The sequence below is a fragment of the Mytilus edulis genome, chromosome 2, assembly GCF_963676685.1.
Source record: "Mytilus edulis chromosome 2, xbMytEdul2.2, whole genome shotgun sequence".
Taxonomy (NCBI): Eukaryota; Metazoa; Mollusca; class Bivalvia; order Mytilida; family Mytilidae; genus Mytilus; species Mytilus edulis.
This window is the reverse complement of record NC_092345.1, coordinates 80,128,171-80,155,262: the sequence shown is the minus strand read 5'-3', so window position 1 is coordinate 80,155,262 and position 27,092 is coordinate 80,128,171. Positions and strand designations below refer to the sequence as shown.

Genomic DNA, 27,092 nt, shown 5'->3' with positions numbered 1-27,092 from the left:
AGAAAAAAAACAACAGCAGAAGGTCACCAACAGGTCTTCAATGTAGCGAGAAATTCCCGCACCCGGAGGCGTCCTTCAACTGGCCCCTAAACAAATATATACTAGTTCAGTGATAATGAACGCCATACTAATTTCCAAATTGTACACAAGAAACTAAAATTAAAATAATACAAGACTAACAAAGGCCAGAGGCTCCTGACTTGTTTTTCGTTCATTTTTTCCCCCCATAAATTAGTTAGTTTTCTCATTTGAATTGTTTTACATCTGTCACTTAGGGGTCTTTTATAGCTGACTATGCGGTATGGGCTTTGCTCAATTGTTTTACAATTGTCATTTCGGGGCCTTTTACAGCTGACTAGTATGCGGTATAGACTTTGCTCATTGTTAAAAGCCGTATGGTGACGTATAGTTGTTAATTTCTGTGTCATTTTGTCTCAATTATCATTAATATAATAAACATGTATGTATAAAATAAGCAAACAGCAACAATCCAAAAGTGTGACAAAACAATTTAATGTAATTTTTCCTTAACAACATTTAATAGTTCTGGGAAAGAAGAGTTCATAAAATGTCCCTTGTCATTGTATTTCTTAAATTCACTCTCAAGTCCATCTGCTACTTGCTGTTGTTCCTTCCATGGAATAAATGGGTCATCTGTCGATCCAAACTGAACAACAAAGGTTGTATTAGATTTAATTTTCTGCCATTCCCATGGTCTGTTATAATATCCACTTTCACGTTCGTTGTCATCGCCAAGATCCGTCACGCATGCAGAGACGAGGATAATTCCCCTAACTGGGTATTTTTCAGAATACCTCATAGCAGCCTCAGCACCTGAACTATGACCAATGATAATCGTTGTTTCATCGCATGTCATTTCGTCATGCATGAAAGGTATCCATACTGTTTCTTTTGCTGTGACCGGATCAGGCATATTTCGTAAATCGCATGAAACGCCTGAAATCTGGTTAAGTTTTTTATGCATCCATCCATACCAGTTTGCACAAAAAACATCACCGGCACCGTTACCTGGTATTATTGCAATTTTTGTTGCCATTTCTTACTCTGAAAAAAAAAAATCATAATGAAAAAAAATATATATGGGTGATGGTGTTGCCTCAATTTTTCAAAACCTTAACGGTGAAGTTAATTTTTTTAAAACGTTTTATATTTTAAACAGAACGAAAAAACAGACCGATGCACCGTTCATAACCGTTTCTCATACGTATTTGTATATCATATATTTTTTTTCTTGCAGATATGTACACATGCTCATAAACTACAATTTGATAAAATTCTACGTAAAGGTGACAAAGTACTATCAGAATGATGCAGCAGTGATCTGAATTTACCTTTGGCAAAAACATCTTGAAATAAAATATACAGGTATGCAAAACAAATAGAAGAAGCAAGTCGTGTACACCTTTTACTTTCCGGTGTGTTTGAAACTCTTGTTTCAGTAACCTTACAACTTCTTAATAAAAAAAATGAAAATGTGATATCGCTCGACGGTGATTCCATTATCATTATTTTAATCTTTTCAAACTTAATTTTGATTTAGTAGCTTTAAGAATTCATCTTTTGGAAGGGTCAAGTAGAATAACGATCGTATAAGATTTGAACGCGCAGCTTCTTTTTTTATCACGACTTTATAGGGTCCTGTCAAGAGAAGCGTGCGTTACCTCCACGCCTTCATACACTCAAGTCGATTACAAATTGAAATTGACAAGGTCACGGCGAAAAAAACAACACAAAACACTTCTTTAAGAGTATACATACAAAATCATCAAAACTATATTATAAAATATAAACTTTGTTGCAATTCCCTTTCTTTTATTTCTCTCTTACTAATTTATATGTTTACTGATAAGTGCCAGCCTACTAATTGCCCTTGGAGAAACCTTCCTCCTGCAGATGTCAGCATAATTGTAATCTCCTCAAAGTAGTTATAGCAGTAAAATTATTAAAGGGGCAAAATTGAAAAAAAAAAAAAAAACATAATTAGGAAGGGACATGTAGCAAGTCTATATTAAATACTGACAATACCAGTAGCGGATCCAGAAATTTTCATAAGTGGGGGCCCACTGACTGACCTAAGAGGGAGCCCGCTCCAGTCACGCTTCAGTGATTCCCTATATAAGCAGCCAATTTTTTTCCAAAAAAGGGGAGGCCGGGCCCCCTTGGGCCCCCCTAAATCCGCCTCTGAATACTCAACTCCCATCAAAATCATGTGTGTCAGCTTAAGATTTTTCACCCTAAAAAAATGCAAAAAGAGGCATTTCATTCTCAATTGACTATTCATAAAAATGATTTCTTGGGAAATTAATAAACAAAGGAACAGGCGGTGAAAATATAATGGTATTTACCGTGAGAAATTTTGACACGTCACTGTTCGTAGTAAATTGACTCCGCCTACTATATAAAATTTTGAAATTCTATGCATTCCATTTTACCTTCACGAAAATCTGTTCGGCACGCTAAAATATGAAACTTACTTAGGATTCCTGTGAATAAATGAATTCTGAAATCCTACTAAATATTCCTGAAAATGATTGAAAGTGGTTTTACTCATTACCACGTGGTACTTTGTTGTTCAATGAAACTTTTGCGTACGTAATACCGCATTGGCGTCTGGGATAGCTTTGACGGGCACTTATGGCCGCCATGATGGATTTTCAGAAAATTTTGTGATAAATGAATTTATTATCAGGTTTTGGAGTACTATTTTGAGACAAAAACTATTCATTAGGGTTAAGTGATGTGTACTGTAACTTGGTATATTTCTTAATATGCTTTATTGGTGTATGTAAGACATTTAAGTCGTTCCAGAAGGAAGGCAACGACGTGGACGAAGCTCATTAGCATAAACGAGGTCAGCAAGATGAGCAAGGTTTCGTTTAGGGCTAGGGCGCTGGACGCCACGAAGCCCATGCCTGTCTACAGAGCCGAAGAGATTCCCGACCTCCCTGATTTTGCAAACATAAACAGATCGGTACCTGCTATGCCGACCGGGATGGAGAAAGAGGAAGAAACGGTACGCTGCTTTGTGTTGGTTACGGTTTTCCGGCAGTCGCCATCTTGGATTAATTTTATATATGAGCGCAAATTATCTGAACTCTTGTCTTTAATTGCCTTAGTTGATAAAATGAATAAATCTAACTAGTCATTAAGTTTTTTGTTTAGATCTTTGTTGGGTTATTAACCTAATAGTTAGTATGTCTATAATTAGAATGTCACGTGATACTTTGTTTTTGTTTGGCACGTGGGGAATGGGAAAACGAAAGTTGTGTATTGTACAATGAAAAAAATAATTAAAAACTTACAGTAACAGTTGTTTGTGACGATTTCAATCCGATCTAAAGAAAGTGTTTAGTTGGATCAAAAGTTATAGAGATCTTTAAACTATAAATATATTTGCATCATAACAAGTACGCCACTTTCATTTTCAACCAACTTTTTCACTTTTTCCATAGTAGTCCGATCACACTTAACGAAGCCTTGACAACTCATCCTATTAGAGAAGGGAGTTAAATTCTGGTGAATTTAATTTTGCCAGTGATCTCGTCTTGATTGGGAAGACCCTCCCAAGTACAACGTTAATTGATTGCTTTTACTTCAATTCTTCCTTGCTTAATGTCTTTGTGGTAAATATGTGTGCATAGATTGCAGACTCTCGACAAGAACAAATTAAACAAAACATAATAAATATATATTTGGAAAGTGGTAGGGTGCGAAAAATTAGGGACAGCAATTTTGCCTTGGACCTTCAACCCTGACTTTTTGATTTGCAGAAACTAATGCATTCTCCATATTATCGGCATTAGATTGATTTATTGACTGTCATAAACTTGTTTTCTTAATGTCCAGGGGGCATCAATTGTGACTATTTACACAACTTTAGGCTAAAGGACAGCTTTGCAGGAAAGATGTTTTTCCCATTTAGTGAAACTTGGCATAATTTATTCATTGCAGGAATAGTGGTATTTCTTTCTTCATATGCTTCTGTTGCTGACGAATTTTAATTGAAAAATAATAAGAATCACTGAGATAAACATCTTTCTATCAAAGAAAAACTACATATCCTCTAATAGCTGACTGATTTACATGTATGTTCATGTCCCACAAATCCCTAAAAATCAAAATCTAAAAGATCACACCATTTTTGCACAACGTTTCTAAGTGATCTGTACAGAAGATATGTTGTAAGTGTAATGATCTTGAAAGTGTTATATAAGAGGAAGCATATATATATATGTACTCAAGATAGAAACACAATCCAAAAAATGTCCAACACGTTACACGTACATGTATTGAGAAAACAGGTGCAGTTAAAATAATCTTGCACCCTTGTATTAGATTAGTGATGCCACTGATTAGTCCTATAAACAAATCTTTTTTTACTGTCAACTCCTGGAAAAAGTAGGGTTGGTATGTTGGCAACATTTTTTGTTTGTTTGCAAACTAAGAAATAGCCTTATCCTGTTCCAGAATCATATTTTTATTGCATTTACCTATATTGCTGGTTAGTCATTTGTCACTGTTGTCTTAGTTAATCCGAAATTTTAAACACTATTCTTGTTGATAATTTCAGCATTAACATGATTAAGTTGTTGGTTTAACTAAACAAATATGGCTGTCCAGAACAATACAGATGAAGATATATATTTTTCCCAATTTTTAATGAAAGAAATTTAACTGTTGGTTTAAAAAAAATAAGGGTTTGGTTAGGATATCATAGTGGATCTTGTTTTATATACTCATGAAAACCACCCTGAAGGTAGTTTACTTGTCCCTGATTGAAAGAGGTTAAGGTTTAATAGATTAACCCTTTCGCCGATGAGTCCCGGTTTACCGGGATTCACGCTTCAGACAGCTGACGATGAGTCCTGTTTTACCGGGATCGGAATACCTCTTTTATGTTTCCCGCTTAAAACAGTGCAAACATGAGTTATCTTTCTTTGATGAATACCCGGATGAAAGTGTAAACATAGCGCTTCCGTTTGTTGAAAACCGTGTCAAAATCAGAGGAAATTTACGGAATTTACGAGAATTTGAAATGAGGGAAAAAAAAATTTGAAAGAATATGGAAGAATTGAAGCCAAACTAGTATACTTTTTTGACATAAAATGTCGTTTTAAGTACAAAACACTTGGAATGGAGGACATCGTTCAGTGTGAGGAATTTGTACAGCCTCATAAAAAATTTCAAAATTTTGCCGTTTTGGGTTAAAAAATTACGATTTGGGGTCAAAGAGCAGAATTTTGATAATTTCACCTAGAAAATGCCGAAAATTTGAAAATTTGAATATTTTTAGAAGAAAAAATTATTAAAACATGAATAAAACTGTGAACATGGTGTTAGTGAATGAAATAAATACACAAATAACTACAAATAAGTTTTTATTGACATTTATTATGAAGATCTCCCACTTGAGTAATAGTAGCCAGGGAAGCCATCGTCTCAGAGTAGCTTCTGTCTGGGCAGCAATCGGTGAAAGGGTTAAGACAAACTAAATACTTGACAATTGTTGTGTATGTTTGTTCCTGCCAAACACACAGCATCAAGTAGGAAAAGGAAAAACTAGTTGGCCTGGAGTCTGAATAATGTTTTTGCACAGGGTGTTGTATATTCCTGCAGGATATATCTTGGTAACTAGCTCAGTAACCTCCAAGACTGACTCTATCTAGTACAAAGCATGTTTTCTATTCATGTTAATTGCCAGTGTAAAGTAGACAACAATCCATCCCTGTACTTGCTCATGTGTAGCTGAAATAGGTTTCTAATGGCTTTTTAGCTGATCTAATAACTCTAGAATTAAGAATCCACCAGATCTGCCCTTCACAGCCATTTAGCTACTGTACCATTTGCAGTATGGGGTCTAGAACAACTAACTTAATGAAGCTGCATCCTGATTTATGATATACCGTTCACATAGATGTAAAATTTGGTTCAAACCATAAACCTACAAATTATGACTTGTAAGCCTTGCAATACTATTTTTAATAGAAAGTGCTTTTCTGCATGTCAAATTTTTCAAAACTGACATTCAGACCAATTCTCATTGTTAACTTGGTGAATAATCTCCATGATGACAGGTATAGACTTGTAATTCTTGTTGCATAAATATCTTTTATATTTGAATACCTACTTGAACTGCAGTATTATTCTCCTGGTAAAATAACTTTCCCTTACTTGCTCCATGTGTATTTTATATATATTATGGTTTGTTATCCCATTGCAGGAACATCATCTCCAGAGATACCTATCAGCCCAACAAGTTTATGGTACTGCAGATGCTCTTGTCATCCCTATACCTGATGTTGAGACCATTAAAGAAGATTATGATAAGTTGTATAAAGGAGAATTTAAGCCCACTAAACAGTATATTCATATCCAGGGTAAGTAGAAAAGTTTTTATCATTTTATCATATCATGAAAATATGTTCTACAAATAAGGTATCAAAGGCTCTGTGTAGTTACCTGAAAACAAAATTATGAAACTTCTCAAATCTTCAATAACAGTATTCTGAATTTTAACTTGCAAGAAGTGACAGTTTTTTAATTGTAGCTTCCCTGGAAGAAGTTGGCTATGAAAAACACTGATATTGCAATGAATATAAGAAAACTACTGGTATTGTCAAGTAATTTTTCTTGTTAACACTGCCAACTTCACTGATTTAAATTTTGTTATACTCCATGGGTAAATGTGTATTTTAGCATGTGGTATGGAACAAGAAATACCTGATTATGATATGGATAGTGAGGATGAATCCTGGGTAGAACATCAAAGTAAGAAGATGGAAATCTCTGCACTTAAGTTTGAAGAGATGATGGACAGACTAGAAAAGGGAAGTGGTCAACAGGTAGGTCTTGTTCACTCATGGGAAGTATTGAAAGTGACTGCTCAACAGAGGTGACCTTTTAATTGAGGTTCTGATAAAACATCCCAATTTTGACTCTGCAAGTGGATGGGACCAGGGAAATTATTTGAAAGGTTTCAATTGGTAGAGTAATCGTATGTGCGAGCAGACATGTAAAAAATAATAGATTTATTTGTAGGATGTTAAACAATTGATTTATTTGTAGGATGTTAAACAATTGATTTGTTGTTATGACTGTTAATTGCATAAAACAACTCATTTGTATTTTCTGTTTATTTTCAGGTTGTAACACTGCAGGAAGCCAAACTTTTGCTCAAGGAAGATGATGATCTCATTATAGCTGTGTACGACTATTGGCTGAACAAACGTTTACGCTTGGTAAGCCTTATCCTTGCTCGTACACTTCTGTCCTCCTGTTTGTCCGTGGAAGGTCAAAGGTATAGCTTAGCTTTAATGAATCTGTATTACAGATTGAATCCCTTCTTTTCATTGCTTACCCTCTGTTTTATTCTGCCTATCATTGATAAGGTAGTATACCTACAAATAAATATCAACTGTTTCTTTCAGCTGGTCCAATTAAGATTTTAGACATGTTAGATAAATAATGTAGGTATTAAAGGGCTGCTCCTTTAAAACATATATGGTTCACAGGTAAGGCGCTTGCGCTTTAAAAATTGGGCAACAGCATAAATGGGAATTTTAGATTTTCACTAACATTTTCACAGAATACATTTGTTAAAAGGATTTGAAATTCGGAAGTGCACTGGGACTTGTGTATGTTTTTATTGAAGAACCCAAAGGTAAAATTCATTTGATTTTACTCTTTTATATCATATTAATACTTGACATTGAAATTTGCAATGAAATAAAGGATATTGCCCATGTATGCTTATTGATTATTGGGCGTTTTGTTTTGAACAATTTGTTGACATAATGTATGAGTATGTTTTGGTGCATCTTTGCTAGCAGAGAGTGAAGTTCCTCCTCTCTACCCTCGGCAGATTAATATTAGATTTTCAGATCCATGTTGTTATGATTACATTGTGTAACTGACTGCAACAATTCAAAATTCTCTTTTAAGATGGTAATGTGTAAATGTATAAAATGTAAACAGACATTTGCAACATAGGACAATATTTGGAGAAAATTAAAATTTCATAATCAACTAATTGAAGTTCATGAGTATGTTTCTTACACAACCTTGGAATGTCAACATACACTTTCCCAGTAGCCAGTACGTACTGGCATGAAAATACGGATTGTTTGTGTTATTAAAATTTGCTGTTACAAATTGTTGGAAATTATTATGAATTAAGGAATGTATCTACCTCATGCAAAGCTCTGATTCCTTTCACGGATTTGACTATACTTTTTGTACCTTTTAAATTATAGCTCTTCATCTTTTATATAAACTTTGGATTTCAAATATCTTGGCCACGAGCATCACTGAAGAGACATGTTTTGTCGAAATGCGCATCTGGTGCAGAAAAATTGGTACTGTTAATGTTATTTCAGTTCACGAAATTTTTATCAAAAGTCACAACCATATTTACACCTCCACAATGAAAAGAGATCGACCAAAAATGTTGTTTCAGAATGAGTATGACTTTTAAATTTTAATCACAAAAGTTGGCTTTATCTGCCAAGGGTAGAGAGAGGTGGACAAGATTTTAACCCTTGGCTAGCGAAGATGGTTTTGGTGAAATTAACATAAATTAAATAATAGTATTAAAGACAAAATATTGAAACATTGCAATTAAAGTTGTCAGTAAATGCAAGTCTGTGAAATTCTTTTTTAGGCCCATCCTTTGATACTTCAAGTGAAAACAGAAAAAAGAGATGGATCAACTACTAATAATCCATATGTTGCATTCAGAAGAAGAACAGAAAAGATGCAGACTAGAAAGGTTGGTAGAAAGAGATACATGGAACAATATTTTATTGGAATATACAGTACGGGTAGGGACTTATTTTTATGGATGCCTTAATCCGTCTAGTCGGATATGAATAATCCGACATTTTTATGGTAGGTAGTATGTTCATTAAACAACAGATCCAGGTGTGAATGGTCCTTTCATCTTAATTCGTGTTGCTAGAATTACGGTTCACTGATTTCAGAATCAGATTACCTGTAATTTTAACCTCTCAGTCACTTTATTGATTATATTAGTTCTACATCGTATTTGACATAAAATATTTTTACAGGTAAAGTACTGGAGAAAACTTTGTTTAATAAAAATAGCCTATTTTTGTTAATTATGGTTTTGATATTTCAACTGCTAATATTTATTTTCTTTGTTCCTAAAAATTATTTTTATTTTATGTTCCTTTTCGTTTTTTTTTTTTTTTTTTGTATCTTTTTCTTATTTGTTTGCATAAATTTTTTAAACATATATATTTTTACATGTATTCTATTTCTTGAAGCTTACGGTTATTTTGTATTTTACTGATTTATTTTCCACGTAAATCCATTGATTAGCAGAACGCTGTCTCAAGTGCTACTGCATACGTTTGAGTTTGACGCGGTCACATGCAAAATATTTCTCTATAATTTGTATTTAATATTCAGTCTGTTGTGTCAGTTCCGAGATAAAAATAATTACAGTGAGCAACACTTGTATATTATTAGTAGCTTGATGATTCTTTGTAGTTTTTACTTTTTACTGTAAACAAATATTGTCCGAAAGTTGGTGTTGTATGACTAAAATAGAACGCAAATAATAACACTAGAAGAAAATATTGATTCTTCCCGGGCATAAGTTTATTTTAAGATTTCCGTGTTTGTTCATTATGCTAAATTAATATATTTGATCTGCATTTGGGGGAAGGGGGTAAAATGGGTCCGGATCTTGAAATCCCGGGCTTAAAAACACGAAGTCCCAAGGTCCCGAATTCAAATAAATTTAAATCCCGACATCCATACATCGCGAAAAAAGAATTCCCAGATCCCGAAATCCCGAACTTAATTGCATAATATTAATTTACGCACAATCCATGTAAAAAAGGAAACTTGTATGTTATATTTTTTATAGCAATCTAAAAAGAAAAAATTGCCATGAAAAGACAATTCCATGATACACATATCATTGATCAACAGCGTGTGCACGTGGTTGAACTTTAACTTGACTCCACTCGCAATAATATTGAATGCTATTAAAAGATATTAAAGATCGATTTTGTCCACTGCACGAGATTTTTATATGGCGGGAAATGTCGTAACAGTAAACACAGGTGACCTTACTGACCGACCGTGGGAAAATTCATTCATGATTAAATTTGATGTTGAATGATTGACATTTATTGTGTTTTAGTTTTGAGGCTCTTGATCGATTTACCAGAATAGAAATTTAATCGATTTACATACATGTATAATCAAAACACGATTTAGTCTTCTTTAACTATTTTTAGCTCACCTGGCCCGAAGGGCCAAGTGAGCTATTCCCATCACTTTGCGTCCGTCGTCGTCGTCCGTCGTCGTTAACTTTTACAAAAATCTTCTCCTCTGAAACTACTGGGCCAAATTCAAACTTGACCAAAATCATCATTGGGGTATCTAGTTTAAAAAATGTGTGGCGTGACCCAGTCAACCAACCAAGATGGCCGCCACGGCTAAAAATAGAACATGGGGGTAAAATGCAGTTTTTTGCTTATAACTCAAAAACCAAAGCATTTAGAGCAAATCTGACATGGGGTAAATATGTTTATCAGGTCAAGATCTATCTGCCCTGAAATTTTCAGATGAATCGGTCAACCCGTTGTTGGGTTGCTGCCCCTGAATTGGTCATTTTGAGGAAATTTTGCTGTTTTTGGTTATTATCTTGAATATTATTATAGATAGAGATAAGCTGTAAACAGCAATAATGTTTGGCAAAGTTAGATTTACAAGTAAGTCAACATGACCGAAATGGTCAGTTGACCCCTTTAGGAGTTATTGCCCGTTATAGTCAATTTTTAACCATTTTTCATAAATCTAAGTAATCTTTTACAAAAATCTTCTCCTCTGAAACTACTGGGCCAAATTAATCCAAACTTGGCCACAATCATCTTTGGGGTATCTAGTTTAAAAAATGTGTGGCGTGACCCGGTCAACCAACCAAGATGGCCGCCACGGCTAAAAATAGAACATAGGGGTAAAATGCAGTTTTTGGCTTATAACTCAAAAACCAAAGCATTTAGAGCAAATCTGATGTGGGGTAAAAATGTTTATCAGGTCAAGATCTATCTGCCCTGAAATTTTCAGATGAATCGGTCAACCTGTTGTTGGGTTGCTGCCCCTGAATTGGTAATTTTGAGGAAATTTTGCCGTTTTTGGTTATTATCTTGAATATTATTATAGATAGAGATAAACTGTAAACAGCAATAATGTTCAGCAAAGTAAGATTTACAAATAAGTCAACATGACGGAAATGGTCAGTTGACCCCTTTAGGAGTTATTGCCCTTTATAGTCAATTTTTAACCATTTTTCGTAAATCTTAGTTATCTTTTACAAAAATCTTCTCCTCTGAAACTACTGGGCCAAATTAATTCAAACTTGGCCACAATCATCTTTGAGGTACCTTGTTTGAAAAATGTGTCCGATGACCTGGCCATCCAACCAAGATGGCCACCACGGCTAAAAATAGAACAGGGGTAAAATGTAGTTTTTTGCTTACAACTCTGAAACCAAATCATTTAGAGGAAATCTGACAAGGAGTTTAATTGTTAATCAAGTCAATATATATCTGCCCTGAAATATTCAAATGAATTGGACAACCTGTTGTTGGGTTGCTGCCCTCCAATTGGTAATTTTTAAAGAAATTTTGCTGTTTTTGGTTATTATCTTGAATACTATTATAGATAGCGATAAACTGTAAACAGCGATAATGTTCATCAAAGTAAGATCTACAAATAAGTCCACATGACCTAAATGGTCAATTGATCTCTTAAGGAGTTATTGCCCTTTATAGTCAATTTTTAACAATTTTCATTAATTTGGTAAATTTATGTAAATTTTTACCAAATATTTTTCTCTGTTACTAATGGGCAAAGTTCATTATAGATATAATTGTAAGAAGCAAGAATGTTCAGTAAAGTAAGAACTTCAAACACATCACCATCACCAAAATACAATTTTGTCATGAATCCATTTGTGACCTTTGTTAAATATGCACATAGACCAAGGTGAGCGACACAGGCTCTTTAGAGCCTCTAGTTTGTTTTATTTTTATCAGTCATTTCCCGGATTCCCATTTAAATAATCTATTTGGAGACCTCCTTTAAACTTCGGAAATAATACAACATCGATTTAAAAAATCATACTGACTGCGCGAGCTTTAGAATGACTAGAAGTACGACGAAAAAGTAAAGACAGCTGATCATGACTAGTACGACTAGCCTTCAACCCCATTGGGGTATAAATGTGCATTTAGTCAATAAACTATATAAGGTTAAACTCTGATTTTTGTGTATCGATTTGATACAATTTGTAAAATATATTTATAACACCGGCGATTTTCATAAAATATTTCAGACATGAAAATAGAAAGGCATATTTATATCGAGTGTCAACAATTTTAAATAAAATTAAAAAAAATAGGAATCGAAATATGATCTCGGCGTTATAAATATTGTATTAAAGGAAACCAATTGTTTGACTTTCAAAGAGATTAACGGGAAATATGTAAAAATAGAAAGCACGAGTGATCTGTCTGACCAAAATGTTTCACTTGCGAGAAATGATTGACAGGTGTGAATAGATGTAGAGGCTCCGACGGGGAAAGTTGTATCAAAAGGAAAATAACTTAATTCACAATGCCTATACATATTTCATAAATGCGATATGTTGGCCTTATACTTAAAATTGAGTTTCTTATAATAACATATAAAGGAACAGGACGTTAAAAGCGGGAAATAATATAACCATCAACGAAAACTCGTATAATTTACGGGATTGAAGTCTCAACAATTTGATTTAAACTTCTATTGAAAACAGTCTTGGTTGTTATTAGGCTTATTATTTTGAATTAGATGAAATATTTACGGTTTACAAATACAAATACAAAATAGTTTATTGGCACAAAACTATTGAAATAATTGGCAACACAATATATTGTTAAAAATCGTCTTTATTTCATTTTCAAATTATAAAAAAAATAAAATTATATTCAATTTTAATTTTTATTCTTATATTTAATTTGAATTTTATTTCTTATATTTAATTTTTATTTTAATTCTTTCTCTTTGAATACAAAACAATATTTTACATTTATCTATCCTCCATAAATACTAATATATCTGTACAGGTAAAATTTAATTCTAATCAAGCTGGTACAGATTGATTTACGACCTTCCACTTGGATATTGCACAGTAGGTGTTTATTACACTGGGACAACTGTCCGACCAGTCTGACATCTAGACGGATTAAGGCATCCATAAAAATAAGTCCCTACCTGTACTGTAATTTAATTTTGAATGTTACATGTCTTCTGATTGGCTGACGTTGTTTTGTTTATCAGCTCATAGACATAATTTTGTCATGGTTTACTTGTTTAAAATGGAATTTAGAATTAACTTATAAGAAAATATTGTAATATTTTTTCTGTCTTTTTGAATGGTACACACTTTTAGAATAACCCACATCAGTGTGCACCACATTTTTTATGTTATTTCTTCATAGACAGAAAAAATATTAGTCATTCCTTAAAAAAAACATTTGAATTATATTTAACATTAGGACGTTATGGTAATAGTGATTAATAAGTTAGCCATATGTGAGCATATCACATTTTGACATTGCTAAAAATAGAAATTATGTAATATGATTATTTTTATTTCAGAACAGGAAGAATGATGAAACATCTTATGAAAAAATGTTGAAATTAAGACGAGATCTTAACAGAGCTGTGTAAGTTTCAAAAGTTATACTATCAAAATTAATCAATTTTGAATTGGAAGTCACCTTTTTTTTAGAAACTTGTTGGATCCAGCAGACTAGGAAAACATAGCTCACTGGGTATTTTGAATCGATTCTGGTCAATTGAAACAGTTTATGCCATATTTCGGCTCTTAGTATGCTCAGTTTACTGATTTCTGCTCTTGGGGTCTTACAGTATTAATAATAATTCTTTATTTAAATATACAGAAAGTGAAACTAATCTTCTTTGAAGTCCTCGCACACTAAAAAACCCCAGATATTTCCATTTAGGTTATTTACCATTATATAGTGATGTATCTTAAAAAGATAGTATGGTAGTTTCAGAGACAGAGGTACATGTTGTAAAATATAAAAATATATATACAAATCAAAATAAAAATAGTTATCGAGGAACATGGTGTATTTTTTTTTAGGTAGGATATACAAATGAAAATAAGACATTTAAAAAAACACAAGTTTATGCATTTCAGATGTAAGGCTAACACTGGTTATATAAATTAATCTCTACCTGTCAGATAAATTGTATAGTTTATTCTTTATACTCCAGAACACTGTTGGAAATGATCAAAAGAAGAGAGAAGACCAAGAAAGAAATGGTTCAGTTAACAATAGAGGTTGTGGATAAAAGGTAAATACATCGCAATAAACAGCTGCTATATTTGGAAAATAATCAAAATAACAAGAAAATGTGGGTATATATGTTCCCTTTCTATTATTTATAAATGTTAAATAAATTTTAACTAAGATCTTTTTACCAAACAGTACATCTGCGTGTTCAAATATTTAGAATACTGTAGATTCATTAACTTTGTTGATACTATCTGTTTTTGTTCATTTAGAAAAGATCATATTTCAGTGGACACTAGATTTCCTGATTTTGCCAAAGTTTACATACAAGCCTTTTGAAAATGTGTACTAAGCTGAACACTATAATTCCTAGTTCTGGCTCAAGGAAGAAGTTAACCTGCATCTCTACTAAAAAAAGATAGTGTTTGAGATTAAGAAAATTGCTGGTACAATGTTAATAAATGAAGATAATAGCCTTTATATTAAATTTAAAATTTTGTCATTGACACCACTATGCTTTTGTATTTTAGGTATGCAGCAGAAGATTATGAAGGTAAAATGTTGGAAGAAGCAGAAGCATTAAGACACAAAATGCCATCTTTTTTATCACCATATACCTATGGAGGAGGTTGGAGTCAGGTTTGTAACTCATTCTTGCAATTTTCATGTAAATAGGTAATAAACTCTATTGTGAATTATTAAAAATTGATGGAACTGCAAAATTTAGTGGTGCATTGTGCAGTGCATGATAATATTCCTTGATAATAATAGGAGCCATGTTTCTTAATATTTCAATTTAAATGTTTGAATAATATTATTCTTGAACTCAAGAAAATGAACTTGTTAAAAAAAAATAGTAGGTCCTTTTTGATTACCTGCATATTGAATGTTAGACTCTTCCCTTTGGGATCTTTCATCCCTTTTTCATTTCAATAAATTGAACAAATTCAAGAAAGAACTATACAGTTATCATACTTGTATACACAATATTCACAGGAGGAAATGGTGGTTAAAAAGAAGAGAGAATACAGAAAGAGGAAACATAAACAAGTTATACAGCAACAGAGAGAGCATACAGTAACAAGTGTTCAACAATCTCATTATAACGATATTGATGTTCTACACCCTGACTTCAGCTCTGAAGATGAAGGACTTTCGCCGGTAAGAATTATTTCTAATACCATTGAATTAAGACGTCCACAAAGTATCAGCAATGGAAATGTGTGTTAATAGTTCTAAATTCTCATCATACATATTAAACCCTCAAGATAATATTTTGAAAGAAGTTTCAATCAAATTTGAGGTGGTGATCCATTTCCCAATTTCCCTGTTGAAAACCTGACTCAGAGCCAGGTGCAAACTCCTGGCAAGTGAGAAGTGTAGGTTTTTTTGCAGCTTTAAATGGTTCTGTAAAATTTCTATGTAATTTTTGTTCTTTTTGAACTCTTGTTTTGTTTTCTCTCATCTACACTAGTGGATGAGCTATTAAAGTAGAAACACAGAAATACTGAAATAAAAACTAACTCCTGAGCAAAGCCCTCAAATGATACCCACACCCCTTGCAGTTCATGCATTGGTGAGAGAAACCTCAACTGTTATTGAGATAAAAAACAAAATTGGAGGTGCAATTGATGTTTAATATATGGTAGGATTCTAAGGAAAATTAATCAAATTTTGATAAGGCATTGAGAACAAGATATAAATTGTGTATATGATTGGCTGTGGAAACCACAAAACTGAATATGGAAAAAAATTGGTGAACGAAAGCATTATTGTTTCAATAAATTGTATTAAAGAGTTTGTGATGAGGAGAACATTAGATACAAAATGGATTCTCCTCAAATGTGCACTATATTTTTAAAGATCTGACTAAGTCCATGTCATCCCAAGGTAAAGTAATGAAATGGGCAGAACATAAGTACTTAGTGTGAATAAGATTGAAAATTCCATTAATTCTGTCTAACAGTTCAGGAGCAGGTGTGGATACAATAGTGGGACAAATGGACAGACACCTTCATCGCTATATAGCTACTTCAGGTGTGGATACAACAGTGGGACAAATGGACAGACACCTTCATCACTATATAGCTACTTTAGAAAGGAAACAGGAATAAATTCTGAACTAAAATGTGTTTTTCTTTTTACAGGGTATGTCACCTTCTGATCATGAAGAGGAAAATGACCCAGATGGTCTGTTTGCCTTCAGGAGAAAGAGGAACTGTCATTATCATGCTGTAAGCATAATTATCTTTTCTTCCATAATTCTTTTGTGTGGTCAAAGATTTTTATACGACCGCAAATTTTGAAAAAATTTTCGTCGTATATTGCTATCACGTTGGCGTCCGCGTCGTCGTCGTCGTCGTCGTCCGGCGTCCGAATACTTTTAGTTTTCGCACTCTAACTTTAGTAAAAGTGAATAGAAATCTATGAAATTTTAACACAAGGTTTATGACCATAAAAGGAAGGTTGGTATTGATTTTGGGAGTTTTGGTCCCAACATTTTAGGAATAAGGGGCCAAAAAGGGCCCAAATAAGCATTTTCTTGGTTTTCGCACCATAACTTTAGTTTAAGTTAATAGAAATCTATGAAATTTTGACACAAGGTTTATGACCACAAAAGAAAGATTGGGATTGATTTTGGGAGTTTTGGTTTTAATAGTTTAGGAAAAAGGGGCCAATAAAGGGCCCAAATAAGCATTTTTCTTGGTTTTTGCACAATAACCTTAGGTTAAGTAAATAGAAATCTATGAAATTTAAACACAATGTTTATGACCACAAAAGGAAGGTTGGTATTGATTTTGGGAGTTTAGGACCCAACAGTTTAGGAATTAGGGGCCAAAAAGGGACCCAAATAAGCATTTTTCTTGGTTTTCGCACTATAATGTTAGTATAAGTAAATACAAATCTATGAAATTTAAACACAAGGCTTATGACCATAAAAGGAAGGTTGGTATTGATTTTGGGAGTTTTGGTCCCAACAGTTTAGGAAAAAGGGGCCCAAAGGGTCCAAAATTAAACTTTGTTTGATTTCATCAAAATTGAATAATTGGGGTTCTTTGATATGCCGAATCTAACTGTATATGTAGATTCTCAACTTTTGGTCCCGTTTTCAAATTGGTCTACATTAAGGTCCAAAGGGTCCAAAATTAAACTTAGTTTGATTTTGACAAAAAATGAATCGGTTGGGTTCTTTGATATGTTGAATCTAATAATGTACTTAGATTCTTGATTATTGAAGTTTTTTGGTCCAGTTTTCAAATTGGTCTACATTAAGGTCCAAAGGGTCCAAAATTAAACTTTGTTTGATTTCATCAAAAATTGAATCCTTGGGGTTCTTTGATATGCCAAATCTAACTGTGTATGTAGATTCTTCATTTTTGGTCCTGTTTTCAAATTTCAAATTCTACATTAAAGTCCAAAGGGTCCAAAATTAAACTAAGTTTGATTTTAACAAAAATTGAATTCTTGGGCCTCTTTGATATGCTGAATCTAAACATGTACTTAGATTTTTGATTATGGGCCCAGTTTTCAAGTTGGTCCAAATCAGGATCTAAAATTATTATATTAAGTATTGTGCAATAGCAAGTCTTTTCAATTGCACAGTATTGTGCAATGGCAAGAAATATCTAATTGCACAATATTGTGAAATAGCAAATTTTTTTTTAATTAGAGTTATCTTTCTTTGTCCAGAATAGTAAGCAAGAAATATCCTATTGCACAATATTGTGCAATAGCAAGAATTTTTTTTAATTGGAGTTATCTTTCTTTGTCCAGAATCAACTTAAATCTTTGTTATATACAATATACAATGTATATACACTTTTTACTACCAACTGATAAATTTAAATAATCTTTACCATTCAGTGATAACAAGCAGTTTTTTTACATCTTAATATTTTATGATGTATTTAAATGAGTAGTTATTGTTGCAAACTCCATTAGAAATTTGAATTGATATCAGTTTTGAAAAAGGGAAACGGGGATGTGAAAAAAAAGGGGGGGGGTTAAATTATTCTCATTTCAGATTTCATAAATAAAAAGAAAATTTCTTCAAACATTTTTTTGAGAGGATTAATATTCAACAGCATAGTGATTTGCTCAAAGGCAAAAAAAACCTTTTAAGTTCATTAGACCACATTCATTCTGTGTCAGAAACCTATGCTGTGTCAACTATTTCATTTTAGATTTAAAAAGTTTGAAGAAGAAATCTTTAATTGATTTGTAAAATCTTGGCATTTGTTTTGTGTAAAAAAAACCATGTAATGTCAAAAATTTGATCACAATCCAAATTCAGAGCTGTATCATGCTTGAATGTTTTGTCCATACTTGCCCCAACTGTTCAGGGTTCGACCTCTGCGGTCGTATAAAGCTGCGCCCTGCGGAGCACCTGGTTAAACATTAGAAAAACCTGAATTTTATTGTAAGCTGATGATAAAAAAAAAATATTTATTTTAATTTGCTTCATTAAAAAACATTTGTTTTCACAAGAGGGTTAAATTTGGAAATATGTATTGGCGTGAAAAATTATAATGGCAAGACTAAAGATTTCTGAATTTTCTCATCACGCTTTTATATTATGCCATCACTAAGTAAAGATGCAAGGTTACTGAATGTTGAAATTTGATCTCTCCAATTTATATTTTTAGCCAATATTAAATCGTCTTGGAAACTGGCCTTGGTGCAGTCAAGAAGATGGTGGAATGGGAGACAAAAAATACAGATATAACTTAACCTCCTTGTCTCAACCCCCTCGCTGTATAGGTTTTGCACGTAGGCGGTTAGGTAGGGGAGGAAGGTAAGTGTGAAGGAACATAATATTTTTAGCAAGGAAATAAAAACCTATTCCCTTTAATCTGTTTGTTTTAACCTGTCTATTACAATTTTAACATGCGGATTGTCTCATTGAGTATATTCAATAGCCATTGTTCTCTGAACAAAGTTTTACAATTTTTTGGCCAATACAGAAAAATAACATTTTTAGAAAAAAAATTATGTGAAGTAGATCTGATGTGGTTTGACATCGTGAATATTGTTAATAAATGAAATCAGTTTATTAAAAGAATTTATAATGACACAGGTGGTATTGTAATGCAGTCAACTTGTCCCTTGCACAGTCAAGTTTTTCATCACTAGGAGATTGTTTTATTGTACAGACAAATAATCCTTTGAAGGTGAAATTTTAATAGCCAGGCAAATACAAACTGGTTCTTGTAAAAGGTTTTATTTCCATCTAAATAACATGCAATACATATCATACCCTCAAGTGTGATAGCAATTTATAAGAACCACGATTATGAAACATGAAGTTTTAGATTCTCATAGGAATTACATTTGTGATTTTTGTGTTCAGTCTTTTTCTATAGGTATGATCAGATTTATAATATGTGATATATTATAATGGTATCATTTTGTTGCCTCATGACTGACATGCATGATACTTTAGATTCATTACTAGTTGTTGGATACTAATTTTCATTGATTTATTGGGAACAGATCAACCACAAAATTAAGTGTTAAATGAATTACAAATTTTCTATGAGGTTATATGCAGACTTTATCAAAACCGTGAAATCGGATATCCATGAAAATGCTCAATTGAAGAAAATTAGGATAAAAAAAATTAAATGAATCCACAGTATATCAGTTAATTTTGAAATCGTATGTGAAAATGTTCTAAACTTGTTTGAAATATTCTTGCAACGTAGATATATGATTTCTCAATAAGTAAAACTAAATAAATTCAAAAAATGATGTTTTAATGACTGGGCAACAAAAAAATAATATTTTCATGCTATTTAGTATGAAAAGTTGTCTTTCAAACTTATTTACATCATCTATATATTTAATTTATGCACATGGAAATGTATACATTGCCATTAATTATTTTGACTTTTTGTAGTATTTTAGTTGTTTTATTCTATTGTAGGGTATTGTTAGACAGAGCTTTCTCAGAATTTGATGAGCCATTGTATAGATCAAACTTTTCATCACAGAGTACATCTTTAGGGGAAGATTACAACTCGTACATCAGGGAAAATAAAATGTTAGTATTTTTAAATAAAAGTTGTAAATATAAACAATGATAAAACCAGTAAGATTAGCTTAACTAGAAGAAGCCACAGAATATAGAATCCAATGCTTATTTCTTTTAACATCAGATAATAAAAAAGAAATTTAACATAGTATTTTCTGGAACAGCCCTAAGACAAGTCTATAATTTTTTCGAGCCTGCAACTTTTGTTGCAGAAAGCTCGACATAGGGATAGTGATCCGGCGGCGGCGGTGTTAGCTCACTTCTTAAAAGCTATATATTTTAAAAGATGGAAGACCTGGATGCTTCATATTTTGTATATAGATGCCTCATGTTACGAAGTTTCCGTCAGTCACATGTCCAATGTCCTTGACCTCATTTTCATGGTTCAGTGACCACTTGAAAAAAAAAATCAGAATTTTTGTAACGTTGAATTCTCTCTTATTATAAGTAATAGGATAACTATATTTGGTATGTGCGTACCTTGCAAGGTCCTCATGCCAGTCAGACAGTTTTCACTTGACCTCGACCTCATTTCATGGATCAGTGAACAAGGTTAAGTTTTGGTGGTCAAGTCCATATCTCAGATACTATAAGCAATAGGGCTAGTATATTTGGTGTATGGAAGGACTGGAAGGTGTACATGTCCAACTGGCAGGTGTCATCTGACCTTGACCTCATTTTCATGGTTCAGTGGTTATAGTTAAGTTTTTGTGTTTTGGTCTGTTTTTATCATAATTTATGCAATAGGTCTACTATATTTGTTGTATGGAATGATTGTAAAGTGTACATGTCTAGCGGGCAGATGTCATCTGACCTTGAACTCATTTTCATGGTTCAGTGGTCAAAGTTAAGTTTTTAAGTTTTGATCTTTTTATCTAATATTATAAGCCAAAGGTCAACTATATTTGGTGTATGAAATATATTATGATCTATATGTCAGTCCCGCAGGTTTTATTTGACCATGACCTCAATTGCACGGTTCATTGGACAGTGTTAAGTTTTTGTGTTTTGGTCTATTTTTCTTAAACTATAAGTAATAGGTCAACTATATTTGTTGTATGGAAGCATTGTTAGCTGTACATGTCTGCCTGGCATGGTTCATCTGACCTTGACCTCATTTTCATGGTTCATTGGTCTTTGTTTAACTATCTTGTTTAATGTTAAGTTTATGTGACAGTTGTAATAACGCTTTATACTTAGGACTATCAACATAATATCAATGATTAATAAAGAAGGCGAGACATTTCAGTGTGTGCACTCTTGTTTGATCACATTATTATACAGTAATTTCCCTAGTTCTTAGGCTCCATGCAATTGGAATAAAAGATTGTGGATTGTTGGCTTTGGGGAAATTATATCAGTTCGAAAATATACAGAGGGCACACAGCATCAGCAACTTGCTAGTTTTTTTGTCGAGCCTGCAACTTTTGTTGCAGAAAGCTCGACATAGGGATAGTGATCCGGCGGCGGCGTTAGCTAACTTCTTAAAAGCTTTATATTTTAGAAGGTGGAAGACCTGGATGCTTCATACTTTGTATATAGATGCCTCATGTTACGAAGTTTCCGTCAGTCACATGTCCAATGTCCTTGACCTCATTTTCATGGTTCAGTGACCACTTGAAAAAAAAGTTCAAATTTTTTGTAATGTTGAATTCTCTCTTATTATAAGTAATAGGATAACTATATTTGATATGTGCGTACCTTGCAAGGTCCTCATGTCTGTCAAACAGTTTTCACTTGACCTCGACCTCATTTCATGGATCAGTGAACAAGGTTAAGTTTTGGTGGTCAAGTCCATATCTCAGATACTATAAGCAATAGGGCTAGTATATTCGGTGTACGGAAGGACTGTAAGGTGTACATGTCCAACTGGCAGGTGTCATCTGACCTTGACCTCATTTTCATAGTTAAGTGGTTATAGTTAAATTTTTGTGTTTTGGTCTGTTGTTCTCATACTATATGCAATAGGTCTACTATATTTGTTGTATGGAATGATTGTAAGGTGTACATGTCTAGCGGGCAGATGTCATGTGACCTTGACCTCATTTTCATGGTTCAGTGGTCAAAGTTAAGTTTTTGAGTTTTGGTCTTTTTATCTAATACTATATGCCATAGGTCAACTATATTTGGTGTATGGAAATATTTAATGATCTTTATGTCAGTCGCGCAAGTTTTATTTGACCGTGACCTCATTTTCATGGTTCATTGCACAGTGTTAAGTTTTTGTGTTTTGGTCTATTTTTAGCTCACCTGGCCCGAAGGGCCAAGTGAGCTTTTCCCATCACTTTGCGTCCGGCGTCGTCGTCGTCCGTCGGCGTCCGTCGTCGTTAACTTTTACAAAAATCTTCTCCTCTGAAACTGCTGGGCCAAATTAAACAAAACTTGGCCACAATCATCATTGGGGTATCTAGTTTAAAAAATGTGTGGCGTGACCCCACCTACCAACCAAGATGGCCGCAATGGCTAAAAATAGAACATAGGGGTAAAATGCAGTTTTTGGCTTGTAACTCAAAAACCGAAGCATTTAGAGCAAATCTGACATGGTGTAAAATTGTTTATCAGGTCAAGATCTATTTGCCCTGAAATTTTCAGATGAATCGAACAACTCGTTGTTGGGTTGCTGTCACTGAATTGATAATTTTAAGGAAATTTTGCTGTTTTGGGTTATTATCTTGAATATTATTATAGATAGAGATAAACTGTAATCAACAATAATGTTCAGCAAAGTAAGATCTACAAATAAGTCAACATGACCAAAATGGTCAGTTGACCACTTTAGGAGTTATTGCCCTTTATAGTCAATTTTTAACCATTTTTCGTAAATCTTAGTAATCTTTTAGAAAAATCTTCTCCTCTGAAACTACTGGGCCAAATTTAACCAAACTTAGCCATAATTGGGGTATCTAGTTAAAAAAATGTGTCTGGTAACTCGGCCAACAAACCAAGATGGCCGCCATGGCTAAAAATAGAACATAGGGGTAAAATGCAGTTTTTGGCTTATAACTCAAAAACCAAAGCATTAAGAGCAAATCTGACAGGATAAAATTGTTTATCAGGTCAAGATCTATCTGCCCTGAAATTTTCAAATGAATTGGACATTCCGTTGTTGGGTTACTGCCCCATAAATGGTAATTTTAAGGAAATTTTGCTGTTTTTGGTTATTATCTTGAATATTATTATAGATAGAGATAAACTGTTAACAGCAATAATGAACAGCAAAGTAAGAACTAAAAATAAGTCACTATGACCAAAATAGTCAATTGACCCCCTAAGGAGTTATTGTCCTTCATAGTCAATTTTTAACAATTTTCTTAAAATTTTAAGATTTTCAATAACATTTTCCACAGAAAGTACTGTTATAGATAGAGATAATTGTAAGCAGCAAGAATGTTTAGTAAAGTAAGATCTACAAACACATCACCATCACCAAAACACTATTTTGTCATGAATCCATCTGTGTCCATTGTTTAATATTCACATAGACCAAGGTGAGCGACACAGGCTCTTTAGAGCCTCTAGTTCTTAAACTATAAGTAATAGGTCAACTATATATGTTGTATAGAAGCATTGTTAGCTGTACATGTCTGCCTGGCATGGTTCATCTGACCTTGACCTCATTTTCAAGGTTCATTGGTCTTTGTTTAGTTATCTTGGTTAATGTTAAGTTTATGGTACAGTTGTTATAAAGCTTAGCTTTTTACTTAGGACTATCAACATAATATCAATGATTAGTATAGAAGGCGAGACATTTCAGCGTGTGCACTCTTGTTTTTTAAATTCTGTGTTTTGAGATGGTATAACTACATGAACATGATGTATTGCAAACAAGATTCAAGAGTTTTTAAACAAAAAACCATGATATGACACCAACAAAATCTTGCTACAATTGTCTTAATACGATTGGAATTTTTTTAGCTGAATATTGGGGGGGGGGGGGGGGAGAGCTTATTTCTCTTTGGGATCTAGGCCAAAATGAGGGTTTGTAAATCCCTGACATATATGGCCATGATGATGAAAGCTGTCAAAAAGGTAACTTAAAGTTAATGTATTTTAACATTTCAAAGTATTAAATGTCATGTATGTAAATTTATATATTTCAGACCATATTTTCGTCCACATTCACCCACAGAAGAAGATCATAATTTTAAAGATCGAATTTCTGGTGATAAACTAGAAGAAGAATTTAATCTAGAAAGTTTTCAATCTCATCGAGAACAATTATTACAAATGCAGAGAGATCAAGAAGAGCAGCTGTTAAAACAGACAACTTGTGACTTTGAAAGTGCTGGATGTTCGGGTCTAGATCAGTCTTTCTCATCTCAGCCCACATCCCGGTTTATGTTAGATTCTGCTAGTGCTAAATTTGCTGTGTCAGCAGTTATAAATACGACACAGGTTCAGACTAAAAAAACTGGTGCTATATCATCTTTATTATCATCTACATCATTGCCATTAGCAACATCTTCATTTTCACAACCAGCAGCAGTCTCATTACAACCAAGTTCCGTTGCATTAACAAATGGACCAATATCAGACAGTAAACCCACAGGTCTTTCAACATCACCAGCAGCAACTGTTTTACAGCTGAACTTTCCAATTACAAACAACAATAAAAATTCGTCCAATCACAATTTGGTCACGTCGACCGCTACAAGTCTTTCATCAGTGCTAATGTCAACACAGTCATTCCTGCCAGTCCAGACTATTGGCAAAACTGTTCAATCAGCTAACCATGTCAAAATATCCCCAGGCAACTTTACACATAAGTTAATAAAGTAAGTAATGAAGCTAACTAGGGGAATATGTAGTCAATCTTAATCAAATGCTTTCAACATAAAACCTTTCAAATTAATCTTTGAAAGAAAAGAAAAGATGCTATTGTATAAAATTCTACTGTTATGTTAAATATAAAGATTATTATAACATAATACATAATTTTTCGAAAATCTCAATTCATAAACTTTCCACATAAATAAAACTGAAAATGAAAGAAAAAAAAAATATTTGTACATGAAATATCAGTCAAAAAATTTTAAAAAATATTTTGAATTGAGGAATATATCACCCTCATGCAAATCTCTAATTCCTTGCCAAGCTTTAGCTTAACTGATTTGTCTTTGGTTTTACAACTCTTCATATTTAATTAAGCTTTGGATTCTCAAATATTTTGGCGTTGAGCATCACTGAAGAGACATTTATAGTCGAAATGTGCATCTTAAGCAGAACAATTGTTACAGTTTAGTACAAACTTTTTCTACATGGCAATAGAATCTATACAATATTTTCCTGGAAATGAGCTTGAGTTGTTTGGCTGCACTAGTTTTATTGTGGAGATTAAGTTATTATTGGTTATAAACTTGATGTTAAAAAGATATAAATATATATACAGTTGTTATAGGTAATATATTTTAATTATATTTCATTACAGGACAGAAGATGGGAAGCTGAATAGTATAATACAGTCTGATAAAATAGTGGCAATGGATGTAACCTGAGAGCATCAAATGCAGTAGAATGGTTTATAGATAGTGCTCTTCTGTCATCAACAAACAAAAGCTAGTCGGAGGGAGATGTGTCAGCTGACAACATAATTGACGTCATATGCCCCAGAAAGAAATGAAGTTCTGTCATCAAAAACAATATAATGATTTTAAATAGCTGCTATGGAAAATTTGATGTGTAATAGGACTCTTATTTTGCTTGCGTATTTATAATTATGTTAAGTTTTGTAAAAATCAGGAAGAGAAATTATGCAAAATTGCATGCAGGAAGTAGTTATTTAATATCAAACATCAGATACATCATTGTTTTAAGTTTCAAATTATATTTAAAGACAACAATAATCATGTGATGACAATGTTATTTCTGGTAAAGAAGAAGAACAAAAGGGATGGTTGGGGGACAAAAGTCAAAGGGAGATTTTCTATGTTCTTATTTGTTAAATATATTATACTTTTATTGTCTTGTGTTTGTAGTAAGAGTTTTGTTTCTGTGTAATTTAATTCCATTTGCTATGTGGTACATTTTTACTATGGTCACAATAAGAACTAGGTGATCATGTTAGTGCAATTGCCTCCTTTTAATAACTTAGAACATAAACATAACAGCTTTACAGAACTTTAATTTCATAGATATCAAGTATTAGTATGCTTTGCAGCAAAAATAAAGTCAAATTGATCAAACTTAGAACATTATTAGATTAAGTTTCACATTTGAGTTCAATGAATTTATTTTGGTATCCAAAATGAATTGGATGTTTCACAATAATTACCTACTACTAAATAAATTTATGTTTAGATGTAAACTATTACCTTCAAAATTCTGCTCTACTCAATAGTATTTTTATTATATTTAGCTCTGCTCTTTAAAAGGTGTTGGATTGATCCTTGGTATAAAAAACTAAATTTCATGGAACACTATAATTTTGAGTCTTCCTATTATGTTTTTTTGTGTAACAATCAGTGAATGAATAACCAAATACATGCATATTTTAAAAAAAAAAGCATGCTTTCATTTAACAGTATTTAACAATGCCCAATAATTTCTTTTCTGTCAAATATTTCACAATGCTTTATACCCCACCAACTTTGAAAAGAGTTGGCACACCAATTTAAAAAGTGTTTAAAGCATTCCTGAAAGATATTTGGTCAAAGCTAGTCCAACATAATTCTATAAGACTTATAACAAGCTTTGGC

The 27,092-nt window shown here is 32.9% G+C and overlaps 2 protein-coding genes across 5 annotated transcripts; one reads left to right on the top strand and one right to left on the bottom strand.

The window, feature by feature from the left end:
• Positions 1–494: 494 nt before the first annotated feature.
• LOC139513087 (serine hydrolase RBBP9-like) lies at positions 495–3,082 on the bottom strand. Of its 4 annotated transcripts, none has more exons than XM_071301254.1 (2): positions 2,997–3,082; positions 495–1,065 (listed from the first exon to the last, which is right to left on the bottom strand). In XM_071301254.1, the coding sequence occupies exon 2, from the start codon at positions 1,055–1,057 to the stop codon at positions 512–514; it is 546 nt and encodes a 181-aa protein (XP_071157355.1). In that variant the 5' UTR covers positions 1,058–1,065; positions 2,997–3,082; the 3' UTR covers positions 495–511. The 4 variants fall into 4 exon arrangements, with proteins under 4 accessions (XP_071157355.1, XP_071157356.1, XP_071157357.1 ...); XM_071301255.1 differs by lacking the exon at positions 2,997–3,082 and adding an exon at positions 2,496–2,603 and having other exon boundaries at positions 495–1,063; XM_071301256.1 differs by lacking the exon at positions 2,997–3,082 and adding an exon at positions 2,367–2,386.
• On the top strand, positions 2,882–25,952 carry LOC139513084 (enhancer of polycomb homolog 1-like). The gene is made up of 14 exons (XM_071301249.1): positions 2,882–3,034; positions 6,242–6,398; positions 6,718–6,863; positions 7,164–7,259; positions 8,681–8,788; positions 13,699–13,766; positions 14,344–14,424; positions 14,894–15,002; positions 15,360–15,524; positions 16,511–16,597; positions 19,010–19,158; positions 20,290–20,406; positions 24,498–25,172; positions 25,826–25,952. Exons 1-14 carry the CDS (start codon positions 2,882–2,884, stop codon positions 25,890–25,892), a joined length of 2,178 nt encoding a protein of 725 aa, XP_071157350.1. The 3' UTR covers positions 25,893–25,952.
• The last annotated feature ends 1,140 nt before the right edge of the window (positions 25,953–27,092 follow it).